The sequence below is a fragment of the Brassica rapa genome, chromosome A01 (assembly GCF_000309985.2).
Source record: "Brassica rapa cultivar Chiifu-401-42 chromosome A01, CAAS_Brap_v3.01, whole genome shotgun sequence".
Taxonomy (NCBI): Eukaryota; Viridiplantae; Streptophyta; class Magnoliopsida; order Brassicales; family Brassicaceae; genus Brassica; species Brassica rapa.
Window position 1 is genome coordinate 13,188,835 of NC_024795.2, and position 20,844 is coordinate 13,209,678.

The window sequence follows — 20,844 nt, forward strand, 5'->3', positions numbered from 1 at the left end:
GAGAGAGAGGGGAAGCGTCAGCAGCGCACAGATGCTGATACCGTCGGGAAGGTTTGTTTGTGCGACGGTTAGGGTTCTTTGCGACTCTTGGTATGCTCGCTGTTGTGAATGACAAAGCTTCGGGGAGGATGAACCAAAGGATAAGACCAGAGTGGAGACATGACTCTCTAGCGAAGGAGAAGAGAAGACTGTGATTTTAGTATCGTAAAAGAGAGTTGATAAAAAAAAGTATCGTAAAGAGAAGATTGATCTTAGGCCACAAGATCAAAAACAATCAATGGCCAGAAATTCTAATCCTAATGTTGATAGATAGACCAATAAGGAGAAATGATGAGGATTGACTAAAATTGATTTGTAACCATTGGATTAAATGCAATCAATGGTTGAAAATTAATCAATCAAAAACTGTTTTTTATTTTATAGTTATTTTAGAAATTATAATTTTATGGACAATTATCCTAAATAGATCATTTTTAAGTTTTTGTCACAAAAGTAGATCACACGGATAAAAATGACCAAAATGTTTTATTTAATAATAATTAAAAAAAAAATATATATATATATATATATAAAATTAATAGTTTTAGATTATATGTTTTTCAAATTTTCTTTTTGTAATTAACAAATATTTTTTGAAACTATTTTTAAAATTTTTAATTTTTGATTTTTCTTTTGTAAAAATTTAAACCTCAATCCGGCAGATATGTTGTATGGCTCATCCATGGACTCTTCTCTTATCCTGTTCTACAGCCCCTCGCTCGCTACTTCTGAAACCAGAGAATGATCAGACCTCTCCTCATTACCTCTAAATTTGTGTTATGTCTCCACGTTCCTCTATGTAGGCTTCTGGTTTACAAATTAGGGATTGGTTTTCTCGGAGGAGCCTTGGCTAAGGGTTTGTCAAGCTGGCTTTGTGCCGTTCTTGGATCTATCATGTGGTTCTCCTCTTCATGTTTTGAGACAAGTGCTCCCTTCTATGGTGGAGATATTTAATGGTGTTGGAGAGTTCTTCTGATGTGCTCTTCTTTCTAGCACTATGGTTTGGTATTTCTCTTTTCAATGTGCCTTTTAGATTCTCGATGCCACCACGTTGTTTTGTTATAAAATATTTTCATGTGTTTCAGTCTATAGTGGTGGTCATATGAACTTATAATATTAATCGGTTTTACCAATCCAGAACTGAAGACATTTGTGCTCTCTGTCAGGTAATTTCCGTTGCATATATATTTCATTTTCTTCTCAGTCTTGAATCTTCCAAACATAATATTATTCAATCTATGTGCAGTCTCCAAAAATTTACGATAATCTATTTAATACCACACTTACCATCACGGCTGCATCAAGGTTAGAGCTTTAGTAATTACCTTTGCAGGACAAGAGAGTTGAGGCATACTTGATTCATATGGTTTCATGATTCATAAGAGGATGTGTTTGCATGTGCAGCACAATAATCTCAAACCACATAGATTTATTATTCAATATTGTTTATTCTCTGTTTCTCCACATGTTAATCTGCCAAGTGATTTTTAATCTCCTCATTTTAGTGTCTTTTCATGTTATGTACGACTTCATCTCTTAGGATTTGCTTCTCAATCCAAGTATCATGTTATGTGCCTTTTGTATTCCAGTCTCAGGGTTAAGCTATTCCAAAGTTATGATACTCTTCTCTACTATTGCTAACCATAGTTTAAGATGGTTTGCAAGTTATTGTAAATTTGTTAATTACTTAACAGATAACCCTCTACGTACAATACATACTTTTCACAAAGAAAAACAAAAAGATGAAAATTCATTATAATATTATTTAATTTTTTTTATCAAACTCAAGACAACTAAAATATATATGAATTTAAGCTGACATAACTTTCCCTTTTAATCACTAAAATCAAGTTTTGAAAAATGAATAAAAGATAACGAAATTTCAATAAATGATTGATATATAATCAAAATAAAAATTAAAAAATAGTTTTAGAGACAAAAAAAATATAATAATAAAATTATCGAAATTTCATAATAAATCCAAAACATACATAATATGACACTGAATACATAAATTTTAAGAAAAGATTAGATAAATTCATAACAACAAAGAATAGATGAATTAATTTACCATAATGTTTTTTTTTGTGTTGCATGAAACCAAAGTGAACAAAAATTAAAATTAAAATAGTTTAACTCATCGATTTTTCTTTTTCTTAGGTATAAAATAAGGCAAAGAAAAACTAATAAGAATTATTGAAAACCATCACCAAAAATAATACATAACTAAAAAAAAGCTTTCCAAAATGTCAGAAACAAGCAATAAAAATATAAAAATATATTTGCGTGAATAGTGAGAAACTCTAGAAATAGAAAAATATAATAGTGTAAAGTGCTAATCTAAAGTTATTTTTTCCATTTAACTATCTAAAACATACTGCCATTTATTTATTTAAAAATATAAATATATAACTTAAGTTATGTTTTCCTTAATCAAATAAACATGATGCTAATGCATGACAATAAATAAAAAGAGTTCATATAAGAGTAATTGATTGATAATTGTTTTTTAAAAAATCCATATTAAACATTTGTGAAATGTAAAACTTAAATAATTGATTAATTTCTGTCGAAAGAGTGGACATATCCCTAGATACAATAATAGCATTCATCATGTTTGATCATCCTAAACAAATTCAGTGTAAAATTCACATAATGTTCGTATATTTCATTTGAAACGTTTTAGTTTCATGTAATTTCAAAATAAAATTTAAAATGCAGTAAATATTATGTGTTATCCAAATGATACTTAATAGTATATTTATGTTCTCTAAATTAAATATATATCCACTACTCAAACCACAACTAGCTCATCATCAACATGGATGACAAAATGTTGGCTGCTAATTTCATGAAGTATTAAAACACAAAATACTAATCTCCATAATAAACAATTGTACAACATAAACAAAATATTTATAAAAACAATAAGCAACCGCCCCGCGCGTAGCGCGGACACACCACTAGTAAGTAATAATCATTAGCAAACATAATTAATGATCATTTAAATCTCATGAATGAATATTAAGTATTTATAAATAAAATGTTTTTTCAAAGAGAACTTTTATATATATATATATATATATATATACAGTAAAACCTCTATAAATTAATAATGTTGGGACTTTGAAATTTTATTAATTTATAGAAATATTAATTTACAAAATTTCCTTATTTAGATTTCTTGTTTTAAAATATATTTATTATAAGATAAAAAATATTAAATTTTAGTGTATAGACATTATCTTAATTTTATTATACATTTAATTTGTGTATATAATATATATTGCATAGAACCTAAAATGTGATTTTAGATATAATATTACTAAATTTCATCAAAATATATTAAGTGTTAAGAAAATATAAAGATAATTCCTTTGTGAATAGAAAACAAATAATATAATAATAAGTTTTTACTTATATAAAATATGTATACATATAAATTATTAATTTATAATTTCAATGGGACTTTATATTTACATAGAATTTTCTAAAACATTATTATCTTATTATTTTATCGATTCGTGTCAAATTTTGAACGGGCCAAATTGGGACCGGTGAAATTTATTAATTTATAGAGATTATTAATTTATAGACTATTAATTTATAGAGATTCTACAGTATATATATCTAAGAAAATTTTGGTGAAATTTTTTCCTTTCAAAAAAGAAACTTGGGCAAAATTTACATCTTTTAACCACATTACTAGATCTCGATCCGCGCAACTACGCGGGTGTTTGTTTCTATTTTTTTTTATATAAACATTTTGTTTACAATTCTAAATTGAAATATATTATAATATATATAAAGTGTGTTTATCACTTTTTAAAATATAATAATTTTACCATATATGTTTTTTATTGAATAAATTGTTTCAAACTGTCACATACGTCAGGTTTTTTTATTATGTTTTTTGGATTGTTATTTCATTATTAACTTGTAACTATATATAAAGATTGGTAAATATTTTTTTATTGTTACCTCAAAAAATATTGTAATATTTCGAAGTATGATTCTTAGCGTCTTTATTTATAGATGGTTAAATAGTTAGGGTATTGTAGAGAGTATATTCTTTGAAATCTATAATTAATAGACATTAAATAGTACGATATTATGTATTAGTTGTTATGGAAAATATAGTAGATTTGTTGAGTAGTTAACGGCAACAGCAATTAGTGAAATCTAACACATATGTTTGATGTATATCGTTAGAATATTATAAGTTGCAAGTCTCAAGCAAGAAATCTAGAAAAATCGTATCTATTGAGATATTTTGCTCCTATATACTTGCTTTTCAAGTTAAAAGATATTACAACTAATTTGATTTTATGATTATACTTGCTTTTTGAGAAAAAAATATTTTTGACTTTGATCACAAATTTTGTAGCTGTTTCAAAACTACTGATTGGTATATGTTTATTTAGAAGAAAAAAAAAACGAATTTTATCACAAAACTTATAGATGGTTTTAAATCTAGTATGGGTAAGGATTAAGATATGTACAATGTTGGTTTAACTGGTTAACCGACAGTATAGTCACATCAAAACCAAAAGAAAAAATATATAATTTGAATCAAACTTACGATTGATATGGATTTATAATGAAGAAAATATTAATTTTGAATTAGATCACACAACTTGTAAGTGATTTGAATTAGAATGGGTAAGGATTAAGATATGTTTAATGTTGGTATAACTGGTTAACCGGCAGTATAGACACACCAAAACCAAAATATGAAAATAATTCTAATCAAACCATATTGTAAACATCACGTGCTTAACCAAAATATAAAAGATAATTTAATTCAAAAATAAATTATGGTGGTTATGTAAACCGTAATTAAAAGGGTACGGTTTTAGTATTGCGTGGATTAGTTAGCCATATTAATAATGGTAAGAATAATTAGTTAGAGATTAAATGTTATATGACATTCTAGGAATAGGTCTGTTAGATCCATTTTTAAAAAAAATCACACATGAGTCAAGGTTGTGACTTCTATTTTAATATATAAGATACATACTCTATATTTAAAAAATAGATATTTTTTATCTATATGGTTTGTGATACATATAAAATAGAAATTAAAATTAGAATATAATGAAAAGGAAAATTAAATAAAAATCTTAATAATGGCATATATGTGTAACATTTTTAATTTATTAATGTTATGTTTGTAATTACTAATGAATAAATCATGTTGTATATATAATCAGCAATCTATTAGATATTTTAGTTACAGTTGGCAATCTTTTACTAACCAATCTCTTAAAACACAATAATAATTTAATTCTACAGTTAAACTATATTAGATATAATAATATTGTATTACTAAGAAATTCTTGTGAGATTTCTGGGTGATGGTGTTGCTCTAATATGCTGAATAGAGATGAAAAGACGTCGTATTGAATGTATTTTCGAGTTTAAATATAATTTAAAGCTAATTAACATCCTGATGGGAATATTTTTCAGTAAAAATAATGGTGAATCTCCAAACAATAATAATTTTGGAGAAAAAAATAATTATTTTGAGACACTGAAATCTAATATCAACGTGAGTTTCCAAAAATATAAAAGCCGTCTTAATTACCTCAGTGGTAGAGCGATTTCTACGTACGCACATAAATATCAAACCACCTATACAAGTCATTCACTTTGGCGCTGAATAAAACCAAAATTTCACCTTCCACTTCAGTCTACAACGACGGAACATTCTTCTTACAGAAGTAATCACACATGTCCTTAATTGGTACACGTTACACCGTAGACGATGTATTCAAATCATATCAAAGAGCATATACACTTTTCACGTACACGTACACCATTAATGATCAAAAACACTACGAGTACTGGAATTTATCGTTTTCTTCAGTCATCACAACGCTCTCCTTTATATCTTGAATCATCTTTATCAGTTCTCTCATCGTCGGCCTTTTATCAGGCGACGTCACACGGCAAAGACAAGCTGTTTGAGTCATCATCTCAAGCCCATTCTCTTCCTTGGACTTCTTATCTTCTTGCCTCATTGCCCTTACCCAATCCAACATATCATTCTCCGCCATAAACGGTTGCCTTGAAGCCGGTTTACCCGTCAACAGCTCCAAGAGGAAGACTCCGAACGAGTAAACATCGCATTTGGACGTAGGAGTGTTTGCCGATTTCCTGATCTCAGGTGCTTTGTAGGAAGCGATGTCAGGGTCACTTGGAGGGACAGATGAGTCTATTAAGACACTTAGACAGTAATCCGTGAGACAAGCTTCGAAGTCGTGACCGAGGAGGATGTTTGTAGACTTGAGGTTTCCATGGAATTTTGCAGATGATTGGTGAATGTAATGTAGTGCTTGAGCTACATCTTCTGCTATCTTTAAACATGATGTCCAATGTAATGGCTTTGTCTTTGATGTTCTTGAACCTAGATTTACATGGGATACAAAATTAATAAGACTTTTGTTATATAGTACATATATGGTTATTCACTACAACATGCTTCCAATCATAGACGAGTGATATGAGCCAGCACACGACACTCTGAACACAACTCCTAGATATACACACAAATTCCCTGACAAACTGACTGTAATCTCACGTGAAAACAGCACAGAGATTCTGTCTTCTACCTACAGTTAAAATTCAATTTTGAAAAGAGAATAAAAAGACAAATTTTTTATTTTAGTAATAATAAAATTGTTTCAAATTTTTTTCTACAAATTTTTTTAATAATTAATTTAAAATATTTGTAATTTTCTTTTTGTTCAAAGAGATATTTGTAAGTATCAATATAATGCCCTAAACTCCTCCATTGTCTCTATGTTGTCAAGTCTAGATTTATTTCAATTGACAGAGCATCAACAATTTTGAGACTATCAACTGTGACCAACATAAATATATTGCTTAAAATGGTAACTAAACTCGGTTGTGACTCAGTAAGTAGAGAGCTTAAACCCTAACAAAAACATAAAAGTAGATGAAACGGTTACCGTGAATAAGATTGAAGAGACTTCCGTTAGGTTGGTAATCGTAGATGACAAGTCTCTCTCCGTTTGACTGAAAATAAGCTTTTGTCGGCACGAGGTTCGGGTGCCTTAGCTTACCCACTTTCTCCATGTGATTCTCAAACTCCAGATCCGAAGTAACCGCTGTTTTGGACGGTGCAAATCTCTTCACCGTCACGATCATCTGGTTAACCATCACCGCCTTATACGTCGTCCCTACAGATCCTCTTCCCAGAAGCTCCGCCGAAGCTCGCATCAGCTGGTCTAACGTGTACATGCCTTCTCCTCCTTCATCAACGTCGCCGCAGAAAATCAGATCTCCGCTTCTTGGGACTCTCTTTTGCGGCGGAGCTTGGATTTGAATCTTGACTTCCTCTTCACGCTTCAGCGGTTTGATACTTGAGGCAGGAACGGCTCGTGCGGTGAGAGATTCGGTTGGTGGTTGCGTAGTATCTCCTTTTAGATTCGGTTGAAACATCGTCGCTTCGTTTTCTTCATCATCTCTCCGGTTCTTGATAAGGAGCGAGTACACGACGAGGCAGAGACCGAGGACTACGAGCGACGCGAGGCCAATGGTGAAACCGAGCACTAGCCATCCACTTTTGCTCTTTTTACTCACTGATGAACCGGGAATAGTCGGTAGCGCCGTTGCTTCACCGTTCTGAGCGGTTTGAGGCGGTTGCGACGCAGAAGATGATGATGACGTGGCGTTCGGTTTGGACGAGTCGAAGAAAGGCGGAGAACGTGAGCCGCAGGATCTGTTGATGATCTCACCGCAGAGTCCAGCGTTGGGCCAGAACGAGGATACGTTGAAACGTAACAGAGTCGCCGTCACCGGAATCTTTCCGGTGAGTTTATTTCCGGAGACGTTAAACGACGTCATGTAGGACTGATTCAGCGGCGGGAGTTCGCCGTTGAATCTGTTAAACTCAAGATTCAAAGAACTGAGTCGCGTCAGGGCATTGATATCAGACGGAATCTCGCCGGAGAAGTTGTTATACGAGAGATCGAGCACGATCAAACGACGGAGGGAGAGAAGCGACGGAGGGAGAGCGCCGGAGAAACCGTTTCTGCTTAGGGTTAGGGTTCTGAGGTTGACGAGTGGTGATAGATCAGGTATCGAACCAGAGAGCGAGTTATCTTCAAGGCTAAGAACACGGAGCTGGTCAAGGCGAGTGAGAGTCTCCGGTGAGAACTTTCCACGGAGTCCGACGCCGTTTAGAACGAGTCTAACGACGCGATCTTGAGAGCACTCGACGCCGCGCCATTGACAGTAGTCGTAAGGCTCGGTGAGGGAGTATAAAAGCTTGTCGTCGAGATCGGCGGTAGATTTGAAGGAGAGTAGAGCGACGGCGTCGGATGGTAAGAAGGAGTTGAAGTAGTCCGTCGCCGGGAGAGGGTATGCGGCGGAGAAACGGAGGAGGAGGAAGAGGAGAGAGTAGAGGAAGAATAGTGTCATGTTGTGTGTGTTTGTGTTACGGAGCAGAGCATCTGTCAGTTAATATTCTGAAATGGTTTTTGAAATATGTAAATCTTGTGGCACGCGTGTGTATTATATATACATCATTGCTTTTTGTTTTTTTTTTTGCTTAATCTTTGCTGTGTTTGTAAAACCATGCAACTTTTTTCTTTTATCTTCCGTAAAGCATTCGTTGATAATTTATACTATATTAGTAGACGAAAACAACTATATTCATGTATCAACATGAAAACGAGATGATATTGAAAATCATAACTTGTTTTGCAAACTACACCTAACAAAATGGATCTTCATTGTACATTATTGTATTGGTACAAAGAAAAGGACATGGTACGTTCACCATTCGTTGATTCGTTCTTACTCGACGCATTACTATACCTTTTTAAATATATCCTAATCCTCCTACAAAATAATTAGGAATTTTGAATTGTAGGGGTCGCGCACTGGGGTTGACAACACACACGAGTGTGAAGCACGTGGGTTAGATTTTCTCTGAGCCTAACAAGGTAAACGGGCTTATTGTTATTCGGTGAGATAGGCTGAGGCTTTACGGCTTGGGTTGGATTACCCAATTCTCCTATCATATCTGATCTGAATCATCCCATCAAAATAATACTGACACTACATTGTCTTCGTCCTCACAGACGAACGATGATGTGTTATCGACAGATGATGTAATAACCCTCACGAGCATATATAATTTTGGTCAAGAAAATTCTTTAAGATCAGTTTGAAGATTGATCGATCAGAATTTAAATAAAAATCGGCACGGTGAATTAATCTCGACGGGGCTGTCTTTTGGTCGAAAAACCATCTCTTGATGGTTCTGGTCGAGTGTTAATTATTATCGTTGATTTTTATTCATGCTGGGTGAGTTTATTAAGAGCAGGACGAGATTCGAATGATGAAAAATATTTAGTCGAAACAGTCCGAAAAATATCGACAAAACTCTTAAAATTATTTCTGAACAGTCACATGCTTTGCACCTTCTAGCCTACTTGCTTCCTCAGTAATTAGGTCACATGACCTACACCTACTTGCTTGCCTGCTTGCTCATTAGAAGTCACATGCTGGTCACAAGCTACTTGCTTCAGCTGCTTGTAGCTTTCTTCATGGGAAGGAAAAGTTCAGCTGCTTGTGCTGCTTGATGTGCTGAAGCATGTCACCAGCTGTCTAACCTCATCTTTGTCTTTTGTGGGAGCAAACCCTCATCTGAAGCAACTCTTTATGATATAAAATACCCTCTTCTCTCCTCTGGACGTTCATAACCTGCAAGAAAAACCAGAGAAAAATTCAGAGAGAAAGAGAGAAAGAAGAGAGAAAAATCTGTGAGAAAAGATTCATGAAAAATTCAGAAAAATATTCAGAGAAGAGGAGTGAGCATGGACAACTCTTTCTCACCATCCTGTGACTTTAATCAGTGAGTTTTGGAGTGTTTAAGAGCTGAATATTTGGTGTCCTGAAGTTGAGAATCACCTATGTTCTTCAGCCTTTGATTTTGATCGGTAAGATGGTTGTGGATCAGTTTCTGTGAGAAGTTTTGTTGGTTTGCCTACACTGGAGATAAATTCTGAATAAATCCAACCATGGATTCTTGTGGTGTTGATCAGGTTAATTCGTGGTTAGCTTGAAGAGAGACAACCAGTCAAGTTTAATTAGTTGAGTAAAACCGGTAAGCTTCAGCTTCTTGATTCAGCCATGTTTTGATGAGAACCAATTGCTGTATGTTGGTTAACCTGTCAGGATCAGTAGTCTAAGGTCTTGTTCTCTTCAGTCTTGGTTGGTTTATGATTTAATCAGTCTCATAGAACCAGTAGACGAACTGATAAGAATTATGGAAATTAAACTGAACTGATTTGATCTTGTTTAGAACTGAATTGAGCTGAGTATGTTCTGATCTGATCTGAGCGGAGCTGTCTATGGTCTGAAATTGTCTTGAACTGATGTCGTCTGAGTATAACCGAGTTAAGCTGTTGGGAACTGATTAGAACCGGAGTTAGCTGAGCATGAACTAAGCTGATATGAGCCGAGTTAAATTGTTAAAGCTTGAACCGAGCTGAACATGGTATCAATCTGTCTTGAACCGAACTGATATGAGAGAACTGAACTGAAATGTTATGAACTGAGTTGAGTTTCTTCTTGAACCAGACTACTGAACCTTATGTTCCAACTGTTATGTTTTGAATTCAGATGGCCAAGGAGAGTATTCGGATCAGCCGGATCCTTGTGATGGTTCTGAACCGAGAGTGATCCAAAAGTGAAGTGTGATTAGCTTGAGCTCGAGTCTAGTCTTCCTTAGCCAATCTCATGGATTTAAAGGTGAGTCTAGATAGATGATGAATGAATTATGAATGAGTATGCATGATTGCATATTGAATATGGTTGATTAATTAAGAATTAATCATGAATTAATTAAGGGATAATCATTGATTAATTAAGGATTAATCATGGATTAATTAAGGAGTAATTATGGTTTGATTGATTAAGTATTATTCCTTGATCTATATTTATATATGAAGTATTTATCTAGTTTAAATACTTAAGAATAAACAAGAATAATTCTTTGAGGTTATCCCGAGCCTTAGTACTTGTTCTCAAGTACTAATCTATAAGTATTCTATTAATAAGTGTGAATCATGTGAAGTCTTATTGTATACTCACTCTCCCGAAAGTCCCGCATTGCCGTGAATTGGTCCTGCGATATGGATCAAGGTCATGAAGACACGATGATGGGGTCGCACCCTGGAGGCCGTGTAACTGCATGCAGCGTTGGATGTTCTATCTTGGAATATCTGATGGAGATGATGGTTATATTTATTCCCCGTTAAGCTCGGTTAGCCTTGGTGGTTTTCCGGGTTTAGCATATATATATATATATATATATATAAAGAGTATGAGTGATTGGCGGGTATCGTGGAGGTGATGTTTAAGATAGATTCACATGGATGGATTGAGAGGCCTTATATTAATTATGGAATATAATTCCACTGCATTCAAATGGTGTCGATTGCTCGGGATACTATTGATATGTGTTTGGGTGTGGGATTAGACTCACTGAGTAAACTAGTTACTCATGACTCATTTGATATGCAGGTAACCAGTAGGTGGGAGACCTTTACTCTAGGACAGGAAGGAACGGCATTAGCCAGCGGTAGTTTTATTATCCTGCAAAGTCATTTTGATATATCTTATGAATAAGATTTGTAGACCGAAAACCTCGAGGTTAATTTATAACAAATTTTGTAAGATGATTTTGAATGATATATAAATAATGTTTTTTTTAAAGTACGGGTTCCATATGATATTAGTCCTTGTCCGGACGAACTAACTATCAGGTATTGCTTTCTCGGGTTGAAAAGCCTAGAGTGGTATCCGATAGGAGCGTTGGTGTTCTTTGATTGTTGGTCTAAGGCGATCGGAAGTATTCTGAGAACCTCAGATCGACCATCGAGGAACATCGACCGTGTCATTTCCGGTCATCTATGATCGGGGGTGTCACAAAGGTGGTATCAGAGCATGGTTATACGATGCTAGAATGGGACTTGTTTCAAATGTTTTTCGAGTCAAAATGAGTCGCAAGGATAACTAGGATATGCTGGCTTGTTCCTTCATTTTAGGATAGATAGTCATGGGTAGTTACCTAACAGTGATATTTCATAGTAGAAGCACCGAGACAAGCTTGAATGGATGGAGCGTACTTACCGAGGTTATTATCATCATGATCAAGTTTGCTACTCTCATGGTGGGGTTCACTACCTTCCTGCTAGAAGTCAGTAACCTCATGCCTTCCTGCCGTTCTTCTGAGTTTTAGTGGGGATGCTAATACTTTAGAGAGATTTATGGGATATAATTGATACATCGAGTACATCTCCGGACTCGTGTGTTATCGATGTCAAGGTGGGTGTTGTTTGTGATCCGGTTCAGAGCGATTCGACTACACTTGATCACATAGATGCACTTATTATTCCGGTTTCTCAAGTCTAACCAGCTCATGCTAAGACGTACAAGCACCACAGCCATACAAGCATGATTTCTTAAGCATTTGTTTCAAGCTTAGCGTTGGAGGAAGAGATGGTTTGACTGTATTACAAGATGATGGAAGCACCAGAAGCATTCTGTTTGCAACGGAATATCATGAAGCTTATGATGCAAAGAAGAAGAAGTTGGGACCATAAGATACTGAAGAAGGACTAAACCGTTAGAAGTATACTTTGGCTTGAGGCAGATTTGGGATCCAACACTCAGAGCAGAATATTCACGTGGCCGTTGTTCAGAGAATTACAAGAAGGATTTGGCAGCAAGCTATTTGGAGATGAACGCTATGAGTTGTTGGTCGAGAGTCAAGAATTACTTCAGAGAGTTGAGTTCGAGTTGGACAGATTTCATGAGTTCAGGAAGTAGTATTTTCTACACAAGCATCGAGATACGTGGTCGAGTGAATTGGATTCATCAATTATGGTTTGGAGAATAAGCAAAAGATCATACGAAAAATCTTTGGGAACTTAGCCAAGAATTTTGGAGTAGATAAAAGACCATGGAGTTTCAAAGCTTCGAGGAGATGTTAGAGTATGACGTGAATGTTAAAGAAGCTATTATTGCTGAAGAAGTTAACCAAGTCATGCAGACCGTTTATTTTCCAACCGCTGCAGATCAAAGATCAAGATCGAGGACCTTGAGCCGTTATGGTTGTGACTACCAAAGACAGAATGGATTGTCAAAGTTTGGGAAATCCTGGAACGTTTGCATCATTCGCGCTTTGGTGGTTCTTGTGAAGAGTTTGGAATTTAGGTTACCCTTCCTCATGAAGTTACCCGATCTACGTTACCTATACCTAAGATAACACTTGTTGAACTAGTCCGATTTTCCTTACCGTTAGTCCACATCCAAGTGTTAGGCTATTTGGGTAGAGCCTACACTTTATAGTTGACTGGACCTTCAAAACCCCTGAAAGGTCCAATCATAGGTTTGCTTCTTATCCCATTGCGTGTTGTGTGCATTTTAAAAATTTATGAATGATTAAATAAATAAGTGAAGGAGTGATCAAGGTGTCGTATGAGACCTTGCCTATGGATGGAATTTTCCGCCCATATTGTGTTTGATGCGGGAACAACACATAGATGTAGTTCTCGGGTAGTGTCTTTGTTTTAGGAAGGATTCACTTTAGTGAATTCAAGTACACTGTTCTTATTCGTGGAATTACTGGCTGCCATTTAGAGTTATGGTATGCCTTCGTATCCCATCCCCATTCCTTAGTACTTCCATTAGAGCGGTTTGTTTCTATCTAGAGTGAGATTGGCTATCTAGTTATCGAGCTCAATTAGGATGTTGTTGAGGAAGAAAGTCTTTGAGAGAAGACCAGTTACCGTTGGCTTGCAATGGTATTCTACTAAGTGTTGGAGCCTCGCTCATATCAGTCTGGAGAGTTGGGAACCTTTTGGGAAACGGTGACGTGGCGTATTCCATTATCATCATAATTGGGCGGAGAGAAAATAACAAGAAGCAGAGTATCGAGGACAGTTAGATAACTAGGGAACATGAAGCTATGTTTAAGAAAGTGGAAAATTTGTTGACATCCAAAAGTAACCCGTCAAGTATTCTGGTTGAACCTTGATTCGCTGCAATTGCCTAGGCATCTATCCAAGTGGTTCTAGCCAAATTCAAGTAGCAGTCAGAAGATTTGTTTGGAGAAAGGTTTTGTTCGACTTAGTTATTTTCTGTGGAGTGTACCCATGTCAGTGGTAAAGAAGAAGAACCAGAGTTTGCGGTTATGTTCGAGTATAAAATCAAGGACGTGACCATCAGGGTCAAGTATCAAGTTCTAGAATTGAAGAATGGTTAAGATCGGTCGCAAGGCGTAGTTTTATTCCAAGGACGTTTGATGGACGCTTCACGTTGTAGTAAATATTTCTGCATGGAAATTGGAAGTTAGATACCTTAGTCAGTAAATGGAACAAGGAGTTGTTGCATATTTACAAAAGATCGCTACTACTACATGATGGTCGTACTCAATTTCAGTTATCGAGATTCGAAGTTCTGTGGATTGGCCGGTTACCATCAGAAGTTTGTTCAAGAGTTAGAAACCATATCCACCAATGAGTTGATCGACTGAGAATGGTGTTACCTTGGAATGGAGTAAAAGTATTGATGAAGTATGAAATTAGTTAGAGGAAGTATCTACGTCTATGCATATCTTAGACTTGCATGAGCCTAACCAGCCATATACTACTACATGGATGTATTATGTGTTGGTCTAGGTGAATGCTAATGCAAGACGATATGGTAATCGTTTATGCATCAAGGGAGCTAAGGAAGCATAAGAAAACTATTTGATGCACAAGTTGGGGTTGGTGGCAGTTCTGTTGCACATCAAATTTAGTGATCATTTCAATATGGGGAAAGGATGCAAGTTTTCACTGATCAAAGAAGCCTAAGGAAGAGCAAATATTGCTGCTTATGCTTTAAGAGGAAGTGATATTAATGATGATATGGAGTAGGATCTCAAGAATCATGAAGCGGAATTGGGAGTGATTTATTTTGCTGCCTTATAAGGAAAGAATAGAGAACCTTCAAGATTGCAAGTAGAAAATCAAGATGGCTTATTCATTCGTATTTGAGGAACTCAGTTGAAGGATGAGAATCTAAGGAATTCATAGAAGGAACTGGGTGAAGAGAATTTCGAAGAATAGTATGAGGACTGTGTCATGTACAAGTTCATAAAGTGGAGATGTGGGAGAAGGAATCCAAATTCAACCTAAAATTAAGCAGATGTGAAGTAAATCCCAAGGAAGATTGAAGAGTGCAAGGAAAAAGGTATAACCATAAGGCATATGGGAATGCTCAAGTTGTTAAGAGATCAGAAGATGTATTAACAGAGAAAGTGTGAAGTCATCATACAAGAGTACTTCGTTGGTAAATCAAGTTTGGTATAGGCGGACTTGTTGATTCCTCAGTTACTAGACAGAAGAAGGAAATCAGAAAGTAATAGAACAAGACTTGGATATGCGAAATTTCAGTGAGATTGAGTCGTTCAGAAGTTTTTGAAGAGTATCTCAGATAGATAAGAAGGGTATGGAATACTGTAAGGGAAATCATTTCTGGAATAAGTGTGTTTGTGTGTATTTGAGAGTGGCACCCTTGGTCTGAATCATGTTAGCGTGATTGATCGTGCATGTTCTTGTTTGATTGTTGCACGGTTAATCAAGTTGACATTGACCAGACTGAAGATGTTACCTTCACGTATGGCACATCACCTCACGTTCCAAATTTCATGTTGCTGTTATGGGAGAAAGCCAGATAGAAAAGGTTGAGAAGTAATAGTCTATAGATACAAGATTGTTAGAAAAAGTATGCAGACCGCAGTTGACAAGAGTTGTGCAGAGTAAATAATTTGGTTATCTTGAAAGTGGCTGCTCATAAAAGAAAGGATCGGTTGGGAGAATCAAGGGTCAACCATGAGTTGTTTTGATATGGGCAGATTAAGATAAGGTCAGAGCTAATATCCATAACTCCTTTCAGAAACTGTTCAGTAAAGAGTGTACAGTTACGTTTTCAGAATTCGGGGACGAATTCATTTGAGGGGGGAAGAATGTAATAACTCTCACGAGCAGATATAATTTTGGTCAAGAAAATTCTTTAAGATCAGTTTGAAGATTGATCGATCAGAATTTAAATAAAAATCGACACGGTGAATTAATCTCGACGGGGCTGTCTTTTGGTCGAAAAACCATCTCTTGATGGTTCTGGTCGAGTGTTAATTATTATCGTTGATTTTTATTCATGCTGGGTGAGTTTATTAAGAGCAGGACGAGATTCGAATGATGAAAAATATTTAGTCGAAACAGTCCGAAAAATATCGACAAAACTCTTAAAATTATTTCTGAACAGTCACATGCTTTGCACCTTCTAGCCTACTTGCTTCCTCAGTAATTAGGTCACATGACCTACACCTACTTGCTTGCCTGCTTGCTCATTAGAAGTCACATGCTGGTCACAAGCTACTTGCTTCAGCTGCTTGTAGCTTTCTTCATGGGAAGGAAAAGTTCAGCTGCTTGTGCTGCTTGGTGTGCTGAAGCATGTCACCAGCTGTCTAACCTCATCTTTGTCTTTTGTGGGAGCAAACCCTCATCTGAAGCAACTCCTTATGATATAAAATACCCTCTTCTCTCCTCTGGACGTTCATAACCTGCAAGAAAAACCAGAGAAAAATTCAGAGAGAAAGAGAGAAAGAAGAGAGAAAAATCTGTGAGAAAAGATTCATGAAAAATTCAGAAAAATATTCAGAGAAGAGGAGTGAGCATGGACAACTCTTTCTCACCATCCTGTGACTTTAATCAGTGAGTTTTGGAGTGTTTAAGAGCTGAAGATTTGGTGTCCTGAAGTTGAGAATCACCTATGTTCTTCAGCCTTTGATTTTGATCGGTAAGATGGTTGTGGATCAGTTTCTGTGAGAAGTTTTGTTGGTTTGCCTACACTGGAGATAAATTCTGAATAAATCCAACCATGGATTCTTGTGGTGTTGATCAGGTTAATTCGTGGTTAGCTTGAAGAGAGACAACCAGTCAAGTTTAATTAGTTGAGTAAAACCGGTAAGCTTCAGCTTCTTGATTCAGCCATGTTTTGATGAGAACCAATTGCTGTATGTTGGTTAACCTGTCAGGATCAGTTGTCTAAGGTCTTGTTCTCTTCAGTCTTGGTTGGTTTATGATTTAATCAGTCTCATAGAACCAGTAGACGAACTGATAAGAATTATGGGAATTAAACCGAACTGATTTGATCTTGTTTAGAACTGAATTGAGCTGAGTATGTTCTGATCTGATCTGAGCGGAGCTGTCTATGGTCTGAAATTGTCTTGAACTGATGTCGTCTGAGTATAACCGAGTTAAGCTGTTGGGAACTGATTAGAACCGGAGTTAGCTGAGCATGAACTAAGCTGATATGAACCGAGTTAAATTGTTAAAGCTTGAACCGAGCTGAACATGGTATCAATCTGTCTTGAACCGAACTGATATGAGAGAACTGAACTGAAATGTTATGAACTGAGTTGAGTTTCTTCTTGAACCAGACTACTGAACCTTATGTTCCAACTGTTATGTTTTGAATTCAGATGGCCAAGGAGAGTATTCGGATCAGCCGGATCCTTGTGATGGTTCTGAACCGAGAGTGATCCAAAAGTGAAGTGTGATTAGCTTGAGCTCGAGTCTAGTCTTCCTTAGCCAATCTCATGGATTTAAAGGTGAGTCTAGATAGATGATGAATGAATTATGAATGAGTATGCATGATTGCATATTGAATATGGTTGATTAATTAAGAATTAATCATGAATTAATTAAGGGATAATCATTGATTAATTAAGGATTAATCATGGATTAATTAAGGAGTAATTATGGTTTGATTGATTAAGTATTATTCCTTGATCTATATTTATATATGAAGTATTTATCTAGTTTAAATACTTAAGAATAAACAAGAATAATTCTTTGAGGTTATCCCGAGCCTTAGTACTTGTTCTCAAGTACTAATCTATAAGTATTCTATTAATAAGTGTGAATCATGTGAAGTCTTATTGTATACTCACTCTCCCGAAAGTCCCGCATTGCCGTGAATTGGTCCTGCGATATGGATCAAGGTCATGAAGACGCAATGATGGGGTCGCACCCTGGAGGCCGTGTAACTGCATGCAGCGTTGGATGTTCTATCTTGGAATATCTGATGGAGATGATGGTTATATTTATTCCCGTTAAGTTCGGTTAGCCTTGGTGGTTTTCCGGGTTTAGCATATATATATATATTAAGAGTATGAGTGATTGGCGGGTATCGTGGAGGTGATGTTTAAGATAGATTCACATGGATGGATTGAGAGGCCTTATATTAATTATGGAATATAATTCCACTGCATTCAAATGGTGTCGATTGCTCGGGATACTATTCATATGTGTTTGGGTGTGGGATTAGACTCACTGAGTAAACTAGTTACTCATGACTCATTTGATATGCAGGTAACCAGTAGGTGGGAGACCTTTACTCTAGGACAGGAAGAAACGGCATTAGCCAGCGGTAGTTTTATTATCCCTGCAAAGTCATTTTGATATATCTTATGAATAAGATTTGTAGACCGAAAACCTCGAGGTTAATTTATAACAAATTTTGTAAGATGATTTTGAATGATATATAAATAATGTTTTTTTTTAAAAAAGTACGGGTTCCATATGATATTAGTCCTTGTCCGGACGAACTAACTATCATGTATTGCTTTCTCGGGTTGAAAAGCCTAGAGTGGTATCCGATAGGAGCGTTGGTGTTCTTTGATTGTTGGTCTAAGGCGATCGGAAGTATTCTGAGAACCTCAGATCGACCATCGAGGAACATCGACCGTGTCATTTCCGGTCATCTATGATCGGGGGTGTCACAAAGGACACAAGTGGATATAGGAAATGAATCAACGGAGTTCCCACGTGATGCACAGGTTTGTCCTCAACCTCAAACTCAAAATGTTGCCCTTAAAGCAGGTACTTCAACCTCACAACCCGAGACCCAAAATACAAATCTTACACAAAATACCACTACCCAAACAAACTAATCTTCTCAACCACCACCACAAAACATCCATCATATGAGAACTCGTGGAAAGAACCAAATCAAAAGGCCAAATCCCAACCACAGTCTCCTAACCATCAAAAACAAAACCACACCCTTCATCCCAACCACCGTAACCCAACCTCTACGAGATGAAAATGGAGGAACTTGATGGTAGCTGAGATGGATGCCCAGATTCGTAACAGAATTTTTGATCTGGTTCCACCGCAGCCTCATCAAAATGTTATTTCTACTAAATGGATTCACACTTTGAAATATCTTCCATATGGTACTCTTGATAGACGAAAATCTTGACTGGTGGCTCGTGGATGCAAAACAACAACAAGGTCTAGATTATGCAGATACATTCAGCCATGTTGTCAAGTCACTTACAGTTCGTCTTGTGCTACAACTTGCTATCTCACGCAACTGGCAGATTAAACAACTTGGCGTTAATAATGCGTTTCTTCATGGTACCTTGACAGATGAGGTTTATGTTACTCAGCCTTTTGGATTCATAAATCGAGATTGTCCGCATCATGTATGTCGACTAAGGAAAGCTATATATGGTCTTAAACAAGCACCCCATGCTTGGTATCAAGAATTGAAGACTTTTCTCACCTCCATCGGTTTTAAAAACTCGCTTGCTGACACTTTTGCGTTTGTCTACATGAATTCAAGACAAGTTCTTTACTGCCTTGTATACGTAGATGATGTCTTAGTGACTGGTAGCAGCACAACGCTTTTCACAGCCTTCATCAAAACTGTGTCTCAGCGTTTCTCACTAAAAGACCCTGCAGACTTACAATTCGTCTTATGCTACTGTCTCACGCAACTGGCAGATTAAACAATTTGACGTTAATAATGTGTTTCTTCAAGGTACCTTGACAGATCAAGTTTATGTTACTCAGCCTTCTGGATTCGTAGATCTAGATCGTCTGCATCATATATGTCAACTAAGGAAAGCTCTCTATGGTCTTAAACAAGCACCCCGTGCTTGGTATTAAGAATTGAAGACTTTTCTCACCTCCATCGGTTTTAAAAACTCGCTTGCTGACACTTTAGCGTTTGTCTACATGAATTCAGGACAAGTTCTTTATTGCCTTGTATACATAGATGATATCATAGTGATTGGTAGTAGCACAACGCTTTTCACAGCCTTCATCAAAACTGTGTCTAAGCGTTTCTCACTAAAAGACCCTGCAGACTTACAATTCGTCTTGTGCTACAACTTGCTGTATCGCGCAACTGGCAGACTAAAAAACTTGATGTTAATAATGTGTTTCTTTAAGGTACCTTGACAGATGAGGTTTATGTTACTCAGCCTTCTGGATTCGTAGATCGAGATCGTCCGCATCATGTATGTCGACTAAGGAAAGCTCTCTATGGTCTTAAACAAGCACCCCATGCTTGGTATCAAGAATTGAAGACTTTTCTCACCTCCACTGATTTTAAAAACTCGCTTGCTGACACTTTATCGTTTGTCTACATGAATTCAGGACAAGTTATTTATTGTCTTGTATATGTAGATGATATCATAGTGACTGGTAGCAGCACAACGCTTTTCACAGTCTTCATCAAACCTGTGTCTCAGCGTTTCTCACTAAAAGACCCTGCAGACTTACAATAATTTCTTGGTGTTGAAGCTACACGATCGTCACATGGCCTGCACCTCATGCAGCGGAAATATATACTGGATCTCCTCCAGTGAACCAAAATTTCTGATGTGAAGCCTGTTACAACACCAATGGCTACCAAACCGAA

General features: G+C 36.2%; 1 protein-coding gene and 1 long non-coding RNA gene across 2 annotated transcripts; one reads left to right on the forward strand and one right to left on the reverse strand.

The window, feature by feature from the left end:
• Nucleotides 1–10: 10 nt before the first annotated feature.
• LOC103827904 lies at nt 11–2,065 on the forward strand. The gene is made up of 2 exons (XR_625176.3): nt 11–1,205; nt 1,286–2,065. It is a non-coding gene; the product is annotated as an uncharacterized LOC103827904 (long non-coding RNA).
• A 1,730-nt stretch (nt 2,066–3,795) lies between these two features.
• LOC103849269 (probable inactive receptor kinase At5g67200) lies at nt 3,796–9,352 on the reverse strand. Its single transcript, XM_009126076.3, has 2 exons — nt 7,014–9,352; nt 3,796–6,448 (listed from the first exon to the last, which is right to left on the reverse strand). The coding sequence occupies exons 1-2, from the start codon at nt 8,485–8,487 to the stop codon at nt 5,877–5,879; spliced, it is 2,046 nt and encodes a 681-aa protein (XP_009124324.3). The 5' UTR covers nt 8,488–9,352; the 3' UTR covers nt 3,796–5,876.
• Between the last annotated feature and the right edge of the window lie 11,492 nt (nt 9,353–20,844).